Source organism: Chiloscyllium punctatum, chromosome 26 (genome assembly GCF_047496795.1).
Source record: "Chiloscyllium punctatum isolate Juve2018m chromosome 26, sChiPun1.3, whole genome shotgun sequence".
In the NCBI taxonomy this organism is placed as follows: Eukaryota; Metazoa; Chordata; class Chondrichthyes; order Orectolobiformes; family Hemiscylliidae; genus Chiloscyllium; species Chiloscyllium punctatum.
In genome coordinates this window covers 36,404,719-36,416,852 of record NC_092764.1, presented here as the reverse complement: position 1 = coordinate 36,416,852, position 12,134 = coordinate 36,404,719, and the positions used below count along the sequence as shown (strand labels likewise).

The 12,134-nt window shown below is 37.4% G+C and overlaps 1 protein-coding gene across 1 annotated transcript in view; it reads right to left on the bottom strand.

Annotated features, from left to right (window-relative positions):
* Positions 1–12,134, bottom strand: part of ap1g1 (adaptor related protein complex 1 subunit gamma 1) — a 110,698-nt gene that overhangs the window by 62,533 nt on the left and 36,031 nt on the right. Inside the window, exons 6-11 of the mRNA XM_072596138.1 lie at positions 11,268–11,344; positions 7,966–8,061; positions 6,086–6,166; positions 5,294–5,392; positions 2,684–2,739; positions 1,173–1,286 (exon numbers count right to left, since the gene is read on the bottom strand). Of these exons, the coding sequence (XP_072452239.1) occupies positions 1,173–1,286; positions 2,684–2,739; positions 5,294–5,392; positions 6,086–6,166; positions 7,966–8,061; positions 11,268–11,344 (523 nt within the window). The remainder of the gene's footprint in view (positions 1–1,172; positions 1,287–2,683; positions 2,740–5,293; positions 5,393–6,085; positions 6,167–7,965; positions 8,062–11,267; positions 11,345–12,134) is intronic.

Below are 12,134 nucleotides of genomic sequence, written 5' to 3'. Positions count from 1 at the left end.
TATGAGATAGCAGTGCTAAACACTGAGCCACCATGCTGCCCAATTTTGCAAAATACAGAGAAACCTCGATTATTCAAATATCGATTATCCGAAGGAGATCGCGAGGTCCTGATAGAAACATTACATCAAAGAGCTGTTTCAAGCCTGATTGCATCTTTTGTTTACAATGATTAAAAACGATATCGGCTCACTGAAATGCTGCCAAGAATAGTCCTGGACATCGATGGGAGCCCAGGCACCATCTCCAAATGGCTCCTACCCACTTGCCCTGTTCCCACACTTCCCCTGAAATTCTACATAGGGGAGAACCTAAATCACCCTTCCCCAGATATTCTCTTTAACATTGTCCTGTACAGGACAGAGGTGGAACTTGTCAAAAAGTTGTGTGCGCGTCCATGCGCTATTTGGAGACTTACCCACAAAGGCAGCAGGGGATATTGGTGTGACAGGGGCAGGTGCGCATGACAGCCAGGGGCGCGGTTGGGGGTGTGCAGACAGTGGAGTTGGATGGGGTTGGGGGCTCACATGCGGTATGCTGCAGTCTCCTCTCCTGAACAGGGAGCAGACTTAACAGAAAATTGAGTCCCAAAGGAAAGGCATTGAATCAATTAACCAAATATCCGAACGAAATAGTGCCCGCCCATCTTGTTTGGATAATCGAGGTTGCTCTGTATAGCGTCCAAACCAGAAACATTAGCTGTGGAGAAATCAAAGTTAACGTTTAAGATCAAATGATCCCTCTTCACAGATGCTGCCAGACTGGCTGAGGCTATCCAACAATTTCTGTTTCTGTCTGATTTTGCAGCATCCTCAGTTGTGTGTTTTTTCATTCAGGCAATTAAAAAAAATGTGTTGCTTATTTCAAATTCGTCTACTATAATGTTTGTAACATCTTACTACCAAGCAGTTAATCCTTTCTTCAGCATTCATCCACACAATACCAGGACTCATTCATGAACAGCATGACGAGAATAGAATCCATAGGGATCGCAGCAACATATTAAAACACAATATTAAATAACCACACATCTATGACCCCTACAAGCTGCTGAGGTAGTTTCCAACTTTTGAGCCAATGAGACTCTCATATTGTAACCTATGCATAATTGTATTGTCTGCTATGCAAACGTGACTGTATAAATAATCTAAAGTTTTGAATGTGAAACCTTTACCTTTTAATAGATACATCCAAGTCCTTCAAACAATCCACGATTGTACTTCTGTGTCTTTGGACTGCATTATGATCTGTTTGGACTGTTTTAAGCAGCGACGTCAGTGCTACATACCTTCAAACAGTGAAGCAAAGTTATACAAATTTAGTTGTGAACTGTGTATGTATTTACAAAACTGATCTGAACACAAACTAAACCAGAGGCAAATGATTCAACAATCACAAGAAAGGATATATCATCTCATGATAACTGAAGCTATAAATTAATGAAATAACTCTAGTCTACAAAGACTTATTGCAAGAGCAAAGCTTTTCATTTGAGTAGACAGAGTTCAAAATGATTCCCCTCCTACTGAACTTTCTCAGGTATTCAAACTACACTCCATTATAAATCTAAGAGTTGGATTTACATAATGCCTTTAAATGTACATTGCAAGGCACTTTACAGGACATTTTGCACTGAGCCAAGTTGTATTAGAATAGGAGGACAAGTGACTGAAAGGTTAGTCAAAAAGAAAGGATTTAAAGACTGGATTAAGGGAAGCGATGTAGAAAGAAGCAAAGATAATTCAAAACTTATGCATTAAGTGACAAAAGACTCAGCTACTGATGGTACAGCAATTCAACGCTAGGATCCACAAAAGGCCGACATTGAACTAGCAAGATTTGGAAGGATTACAAGTATACAGATGAGATAGGTAAGCTTGTACAGGGATTTCAAAACAAATTTTAAAATCAAGGCATTGCTGGACAGAATGCCTATGCAGGTGAACATCAGGAATGATGGGTAAACTAGCTGCGAGTCAACCACATTGCTGTTGGTCTGGAGTCACATATAGACTGATTTCCTTCCCTAACGGGAATGAGCACAGAGACTGTGTAAAAACCCTATCAAAAGGGATTAGATGGTTGTTCAACATTTTTGAAAACTGAATTCAAATGTCGCCATCCGCCATGATGGGATTGGAACCAATTTCTCTACAAAATTAGCTTGGGGATCTGGATTAGTAATCCAGTTAAATTAGCACTATACCACCACCTATGGATACAGAGCAAGAAGTTCACCGCTGCATCAAGACCGCAAACGATCTGGCTCAAGTTGAGGTATGGAGTTAATGGTCAAGGCAGGAACTGAAAACAATAGCTTGTAGGCACGCAATATTTAGCTGGAAGAAATTTCTATCTAGCACTAGACGCTGAATATGGCAAATCAGAAGCATTAGAATAGGTTGAGAGAAGTTGTATGGTGCTAGAGAAATAATTTGTCACTCAACTCACTGAGGGAATCCCAAAGCATTTCATATCAAGTGAATGTTTTTCAATTGGAGTCACTTTTTTTGTAATTTATAGAAATTAAATAGAAAGCATATTAAAAATCTAATAGACCCAAATTCATTGTTTTAAACTTGAGTTGCACTTTAGGTCAATCTCTACTAAAAAAGGTAGAAAGAAAACTACCCTGATTTAGCTATTGCAAAAGCTGTTTACACAAGTTTAAATTAATGAACATACCTTATATTTTTGTCATTATTAAGCAAGAATCGTCCCAAGATATTTATGGCTAAAACCTGCAATAAATTAAAATGTGAAATTTAAGGTTAGTTATGTACAACCAATTTAATTTGCATTTAAAAGTTAATCATAAAATTAACTACAATTTTAGAGATTTTAATATTATTTGTTGCATTGAACATTGAAGACGAAACTCTTTTTTACGCGTATGACAACAGTCACCACCTTCTTGACAGGTCTTAAAAGTCTGAAATCAACAAGACTATCCTTTTACAGATTCTGTCCCTTAAATAGTGGTAAACCTGAAAACCCTATGACTGTTCAGGATCGCTCACATATATTGTGACACTGATTTGGAAGTACTAAGGCTGTGGTTGCATAAAGCAAGTTATCAACCAACCAAACAAATTGAATGTGCTGTAATAGAAATGTACCAAGAAACAAAACAAATGCACATGATTAACTTCTGACACTGTTACAGTTGCAGACACAAGCTGAAATACTCCAGTAGTCATTTGGCAAATGGTGGACACAAGTTACTCGGTTTAAAGATTGAAAAAAAAAGTTCCAAATTTAGTTCCTGAGGACTTGGTGATAATGATTGGCAGCTTTAGCTGTGTAACAGCTGGAGCTAAATATCACCAAATCTTGTGGTAATAGCACATCTCACTTTTCCAAAATAAAGCTGTAATAAAAAAGCTTTTAATTAATTGCCTTTCCAAATGATATTTATTTCTACACGAGTGCAGAAAATTAAGATGGAACCAAGTAAAACAGAGTAAAGCACTTTTTGAAAGGAGAGCTAAATCAGAATAAGTTAACCATAACAACATGAAACTTGTTTAGTTGTTGCGAAAATCAGGTTGAGTCAAATGTCCTCTTCATGAAAGAGAAATGTTTGGATGCTATGTACATAGGTTGCCATAAATTATTTTAACAACATGCCAAAGGAACTTGACTTCATAATTTCAGATTGTTCAGTTTTAGGACTGCTATCAAAATATAAATGCTTTTATCCATGTTCTAATTATCTTAGATGGTTGCTAATAGCAAAATTATTTAAAATCTACCAGCGATCATAATCATCTGACAATTCCAGGAAGGGCAGCTCTAATTTTAAAACATTACAGTATTTCTGCAATAAAATTGATCTGAGTGTTCATTGTTTAGATCATAACTACCACAGAATGTGCTGTACTTTTTTTAAAAAATCTGGTCTTCGAGATTCACACAGTTTTGGGTTAAATATTTTGTTTGTAACTGCCTGAGAAGATTGTTTGAAGATGTTTGAAGTACAGAGGAACCTCGATTATCCGAATACCAATTATCCAAAAATCAGATTATCCGAAGGAGACAGAGGTCTCGATGGAAACATTACATCAAAGAAGTTTCGAACAGTGATCGTGACTTTTGTTTACAGTGATTAAACAGACAGTCTTCAAATGACTGACGGCCTGCCCTCTTTCTCTGGAGTTCTACACAGGGGTGTACCCTAAACCCTCCTTCCCCACAAACTCCCCAACATTGTCCTGTTCAGGGCAAATGAGGAACCTGTCAAAATGTTGCAGTAAAACGTTGTGCACGTGACTGGGTGTGAGAGTGTATGCGCTTGTGCGAGTTGAAGACTTACCACACAAAGGCAGCTGCAGCAATCTTGTTGGTGTCCAATCCAGCTGCCCCAGAGAGGAGGAGGTGTCGCATGGAATTCGGGGCGGGGGAGGTATCGTGGATTTGGGGGCAGGGGTGGTGCTACACTGAGTTGGGGGCAGGATTGGGGGTAGGGGAGGTGTTGCACTGAGTTGAGGCAGGGGCAGTGTTGCATGGAGCTGGGTGGGGGGGGGAGGGAGAAAAGAGTGTTACACGGATTTGGGGGCAGGGTGCTGCCTCACATGCTGTGTGCTGCTGCAGTCTCCTGAATGGGAGTAGACTTTAAAAACTACAAGCCCCAGAGGAAAAGCATTTAAAATACATTAACCGAATACTCAATTATCCAAATGAAATAGTGCCTGCCCATCACGTTTGGATAACTGAAATTCCCCTGTACACCACCACCTGCAAGTTTCTCCCAAGCCATTCACCACCCTGATTTGAAATTTTGTAACCATTCTTTCAACGTTGCTGGGTCAAAATCCTGGAATTCCCTCTCTAACATAGTTTTGGGTCTAGTTACAGCACATGGACTGCAGCAGTTCAAAGCAGCAGCTCACCACCACATTTCACAAGTTCAACAAAGGACAGACAATAAATGCTGACCAGCCAGCGATACATACAGCCACAAGTGAATTTTAAAATGTTTGCAAACATTTCAGTTTTGTCTTTTCAAGGGATGTACTGGACTCCAAAGGTGACCGGTATGTGCATGTATTCCCTTCTAAGCATAGATGTTGAATTGTCCATCAGCTTTATCATTGGACACGGTAGGATCACAGCACCATTACTTTCAGCCCTTTCCAAGTGAAGGATTTTAGCCTTTCCCAATTCATTTTTAAGGCAGAGTTGCCAGAACTCTCATTGTCCCTCATGTGTTACCTAGTCAAATTAACTATATTAATTTCAAAACATAACTAACTTGTACAGATTATGAAGGTCTGTTTATGTGGATCTACATACCCTCAGTCCACTCTCCGATTTGATGTCCATAATTGTCAAAACTGTTTCATATAAAATTGCATTACCCACATTTTTGCTGGTTTCTGTGTTTGTTGCAACCTAAAAATAAATCAAAGTTCAGACCAATCAATACCAGCAATGTTTTTTTTAACTCAAACAATATTGGTAAAATTGGTGTGCACAAGTTTTTAAAATCTGGACTAGCCCCAATAGTACATTTTTGCAGCTTCCTCGATTTGATCCAGTTTCAACATTGCTGACAGTCTTGAGAAGAGCAACACTCCAGGACCATTCAATAATAATTTTGTTTTCTTATATTAGGTACATTTATAGACATTAAATATTTGCAAACCACACTAGTTTTGAAACAATTTTATCTTGTGTTGTATACAAGTTCAAAGCACCCAGGCACAGAAACAGATTACATTACATTACATTACAACAACATCCAAAACAGTTTAAAGACATAAGCATTCAATAGAAATAGCCCACAATATTCCATGGGGTGAAGGTGCCAGGTAATTAAATGAACACGAACAGTGAAAGTAAAATTTCTAGTCAATATCAATCATATGCCACCCAAAAGCCACAGACAACTGACAACAATGTTTTCAATGGTTTATGAAGCAAAAAAGTGCCTATGAATAAGTCTGAACTTCAATCGCCGATTTGGAAGACTACAGGATGAGGACCAAGCATGCAAGTGCAGCAATCACATATTGACAGCAGATGGGATTGCTGATTGTTATAGGTACTACTGATTACATTAACAAGTTCAGATACTGTCATCACCTGTGCAAGAATGTCATTCATGGCTTCACTTGAGTCATCATCATTTCGACCCAACATTCGTAGTAAACGCAGTATTCGAACCTAGAATTATACAGAAGAAAATTAGTCAGAAAACAAAAACTTTTTTGTACTCAGATGAGGGGTATTATTGCTAGCTAAACTTAACATTTCTTCCAATGGAAGTTAAAATTCCATTTAGAACAATAAAGCAAAGCTTCAATCATGGTGTGTAAAGTTTGTATATAAAGATATATATATACACGCACCACCTTTTCAATTTCACCAGCAAGTCTTGCTTTAAAACAAAATTGATTGTTGGGTTACATTGATGACTTATTGCCTTTGGTAATGTGGTGCCCTCGAACTGGTAGCCATTTCTCCAATGCAGTTAGAGACAGAGCTCCAGAAATTATACATGGTGACAATAAAAGGAACAGCAATACAGCTTTATGTCAGGATTGTACATAATTTGGTGGGAGCTTGGAGACAATTATCTTATGCAACTGTTGCCCTGATTCTTCTAGTCATTAGAGATCGAAGGTTTGGTCTGTGAGGGCTTAGAACTCTTGGGAGCTTTAGAGGAGCTTCAGAAGAATCCTGTGAGCCATTGTGGCAAAGTAAAGAAAGCCTATGAGCATTATTAGCGCAATGAGCGTAATTAGAATTCAGAGGAATCCAGCCAGAATCATACCCATGTGGAAGCACTAGAGTGTAGTTGCCAGAATCCCCCAAAGAATGCAATCCCAGGAAAGAACAGACTACAGTGAACTACTGTTGTTGAGACAATCCATGACAGAGCTGCCTTTTGGAGTGGGGGTGGGGGGTTTTGAAACTATATCTTAGAGAGAAAAACTGAAATCCTTTGTAAAGATCTCATGAGTGATGATGAACGTGCTCAGTCACACTAACTATTTGGGTGAGTGCACAAAAATCCATAAGATATATCTTGGACTACATTTGTTATTTGAACGTGCTCTGTCGAATGTTTGACCCCAGTTGGACTGCTATGTTGGTTTAATGTTAACTCTGTATGCAGGAATATAATTTATGCATATTTACCGACACATAGACAAACTCATGTAAGATATGTAAACCTTTTGTCAATCATCTTTGTTTTTTTGCTTAATGCAGATTCATTTGTAATATACTGGTTATTAGTTAAAGAATTATAGCTGACTTGCTTTTGATATTAAAATAAAGAGTCTGACATCTAAATAGTTATCATTGTTCTTTCTGAATTCCAACTTTTTTTTTTAACAACCAGTGGAAGAGGGAACTAGGAAAGGAATCAGTTCACCCCTCCAACCTTGGCTACAAAACCCACCATTTCAGGCTCAAAGGCACCTGCCTGTTCCTAACAATGGGATTCCCTCTTATTGTTCCTGAATTTCACTACATCTTTTACCAACCACTGTACTCTGCATTAGTATAGAACACCTTCTCCAAAATTATTGAAATTGCTGATATACTCTTTCCTGAATGTGTTTTTAAAGAGTCTACAATTTCAAACAAACAGCACACTATCTTTCCCACTTCCTCTTCCAAGTGGAATGGATAATCACCGACTAACTTGTCAAGTCACACTCCCTGCAAGGTCAAATTAGACCGATTTGTTATTTACTCATTTATTTAGCTAAATGCAAAATCATCCAGTAGAGATAGTTACACTTCAGTAGTTTTTAGCTTGTGTGCCTGGTGAATTTAAAAGCAACATTTCAATAGTTTAGATCAGATCTGCCATTGAAAATTCATTTTGTGAACAACATTGTAAAAATCTGGCTAAATACCACGACAATGCCAAAATATTCTGAATTGGCACTTCCCTTCTGTATGAACTATCCCATTAGGTTAACATTGTTAGGTGCAAAAAAAAATCTAACCTGAAGGAAGGGATCACTAATGCCAGAGACGTCATGTTCTGGTGAGTAACCAGACATAATAAGGTTTTTCAGGATTCGAACAAGCTGAGGAACAAGCTGCAAAAGAAGATACATCTTAAGAGTCCAAAAGCTAACTGGCTTCTGATACTGAAACATTTCACATTAAGCAATGTCTTTTGTAAAGAAGGAATACAACAAATGAACATAAAAACCAGTGTTTTCTTTTAAAACAAAAAATTCTGACGTACAATTGACAAGTATATTCTGTTAGTGTCATACAACTGACTATTAGAAACTAAGGGTGTCTCTCCGCTCCCCTCACCACTGTTGCCATTTGGAGTGCAATGTCTAATATTCTTAAAGAGTACATTAAAAAAAAATCATGCATCTCAGATTTGGAATGTTCTTCCCTTTATTGACAGGTAATTTGTAAAAATCGATTAAACATGCAGTTACAATTTTCTTTAAATTAGGACGTTATCTTACCTTTTCATTCTAAAACCATGCAGCATTTGCAACAAGAGGATATGAATAAGAAAATTAAGTACTTGTTAGAAAACCGAGAAACATTTGAAAAACAAAGTGTAATTTTTTCTGTAATACTCAAGTTCTGTTCTACTAAATGACTACTCAAATCTTCAATAAATTCTCTCCGTCCTTTCCACAAAGGTCTTTAGTGATGCAAATTTGAAAATTATCTTAAATATGTATTTATTTTCATTTGACATAAATAATTCTCTTGATAACTGTCACTTTAAATGACTGCATATTGAGCTGACCAAACATTTTCCATCAAAAATCTTGAGATTCTGAAGGCAGATGTCAATCAGAAGCATGCATCAAACTCTCAGCAACAGTTTTGAAATATTTTGGTTAATCTGAATTTAGGTTGTAATTTGGAACACAGATCATAACTACTAAAAATTGATGCTATGATTCATTTTGTTCAGTCATCCAAATTTGTTGAATTAAAGGGAGTACAAGGCTGGTAAATGCAATTACAATAAATAGCATTTCCGTTGCACTTTCAATATTGAATAAAAGCTACTGATCTCAAAATTAAAAATTGCAATTAGGAGGAAGGATATCCCTAATTTCCACTAGATTTGGGAGGGGGAAAAATGCTGCCGATTTCATCATAAGTTATTCTTTTGGACTCTTACTTGAATTATTGCCAGAGCCTGAAGGCTGCAAGTTCAGATTCCATCAAACTAACTAAGTTGGTAACCAACTTTTCCACTACGTGAAGACTGAAACCTGATCTGCCTTCTCTATTTAGCATAAAAGATCCCACGGTAATATGGAAAGAAGAGGCATTAAAAATGCCACCTCACTGATAGTCAGTCCTCTGTCACCAAAAAAAAAGAAACCTGGTCATCGTGACACTGATTTTAGAACACTTACCTGTGCACTACTGGTTGTTGTTTCCCTCATTTCAATCAACTATACTTCAAAAATGTATATAATTTTCCAAAGCTAAGTTTAATGTTGCCAGATTACAGTTGTTCTATATCTACCCGATAACTAATTAATTTGAAAGATTAAGGAGTGATTTAAAGAAACGAGTTTTTACAATTTTCCTTCAGAACATTTAAACCTATAGGCTACATTTGATATCGCAAACCTGTGCTGCCCCCAAAAACAATCCTCTAGAGGTGCATCATCCAAAGTTAGGTACATCAGAAGTCTAGCCCTAGTTCTCATCATTGTATCAACAAGTCACAAATTGCTATTCATCTATGCATCTTTACCTCAAACATTAATTGCATGCAGTACCTTCTGAAAGTCCATGTGGCCAACTGCTATACATACACAGAAGCTTCCACAAAAAAATTCAGCTAGATAAGCAATACATGACCTACCATTCACAAATCCACCATTGAGTAAGTCACTATACTCTTACCAGACTAGATAGATGACTGGTTGTAATGAGAGGGCCACCATACCTTAGGTAAGGAGAGGTTGAGAAGGACAGTCTTTCACATAACCTCAGCTGGTAGTGAGAACTGAACCCATGCTGTTAGCATCACACTGCTTCGTAACCTAACCATCCTGCAAACTAAGCTAAACTCTCCCCCAGATCCAATCTGTTCTTCTTCCAGCATTTACAAAAATACTATTGCCTTTTCCAACCACTGATGTTAAACTGCCATATTAGTAGTCATGTGCCTTCTCCCTCAAATGAGGCTGGAAATCTGTGAGTGGGTCGGTCATCCAAATGGTCAGTCGGTCAGTCAGTCATCCGAATATATTCCCTGCCCATCTCGTTCAGACGATTGAGGTAGTTCTGTAAATGTTTCAGATTTCAAAACCCTAAAAATGGAAATCAGGTTCTGGAGATCTGTTTAATTACAACTGAAAAATCCAGTGTTATCACAGACCCCTCAAATTCTTTTAAGGTTCCTTTGCGCTACTGGTACAGGTATACTGTGCTCATTTAACTAGTCTGGAATTTTTTTAATCATGATTTCAAATTTCCCCATTCAACATCAATAACTCCATGTGGTTAGCAAAATATTTTGTTGTTAGCTTTGAGATCCATAAGGTTTCATATACCTTTGCATCCCTTGTTTCCTTTCTATAGGTGATCTCTAGCAGTATTAACCAACAGTGAAGCTAATTAGGGAGATCTGTTTTATAAATATTGTTCCTTAAAAGAGGTTTCGTACCATTCTTAAGGTGCCATTAAAAAAGATCAGACATATCCAAAAAAGGAGGAAACGAAAAATTCAGCATTCTAACAAAACTCTACACTTTTCCTCCATAAGCAAAGTAAAGTAGTTTTTCATGTGCTCCACTGCACCATGGAGAAACAGAGAGAACATCTACATACTCAATTTCTTTAATGAGACGAAACAGCATGATTTAAGAACAGTTGTGGCCACCTTAAACCTACTTTTTCCAATGAATTAAAATGCAGAACCTATATCATTTCAAATCAAATGACAGAATCTAACCATGGGTTTACATTGTTAGATAACAAAAGTGATGTTTGCCTGCAATTTTGGATGAAATTTAAATTTAATCAATTATGTAATATAGCAATAAGCTCCTTCATTTCAACCAGAATTACCACTTGGAATTTTTTGCCCATGCAATTCAAGAGTGCAATACATTTGCTTTCCATTAACCTAGTTACAAACATAGTTCAAAAAGAGTGTAATGTTTGAGTGCATGTGTAAGATTGCATACTTGCACAATAATGAAAGTTGTGACAAAATGTTCAGTCTAATCCTTAAGCACAAATGTAAACCATATTATGCATAATTAAAGATGACAAACAAGAAAATATAGTCACTCACTTTCCTGAAGTGTGCTAACATGTCAGGACTTCGTTCACACATTTCTGTGAGTAGAACAACAGATGTGTGAAGGACACCTAGGATTGAGGGATAGGGAAGATGGAAAACATCACACTTGGAAATTCATATTTCAAAATCTATGCATAAGCAGTTATTTGTACACTTGATTAAATATTATTACAGCCTAAAGATACTTTACTTATGTTGAACAATTTGTTTCTTTCTTACATTAAATTAATGTTATTTTTAGTGTTTGAGGTGGTGACTGAAGTTGGAACTGAAAAGCAAAATACTGCTGATACTGGAAATCTAAAACAGAATTCTGTAGAACTCAGCAGGTCTGTAATATTCTCGTGAAAGATGCAGAGTTCAAAATTCTTGCCTAGTATGATTCATCCTCAGAACTGAAAAGGGGTTGGTAACTTTAAAAACATTTGACGGAGTCTGAAGAGGGATGAAGGGAACGGAGTGTGGAGTTTGAGTGCAAAAGACAGGTTGTTAATGGTAGCAAAAGAGAAAAAGGAATATAAAAAGGTTGGAAATAGTGCGAAAAGGACAGAATGGGTCTGCTCTACTGAGTGCAAAATAAACATGACAAACAAGAAAAGTTTAGGGAGGGATCTAAGAAAAATGGAGGAGAACAGATCATATGGTCAAGGTTTGAAGTTATGGAATTCAATGAAGCCTGGAAGGCTATGAACAGCACAGGTGCAAGGCAGTGTCTTTGCCATTCAAACTTGGTTGTGCTTCACTGGAACCTAAAGTGGGTCCAGGACAGAAAAACTAACACGAGGTACGACAGAAGCGGCACGATGGCTCAGTGGCTAGCAGTGCTACTACAGTGCCAGAGACCCGGTTTTAATTCCA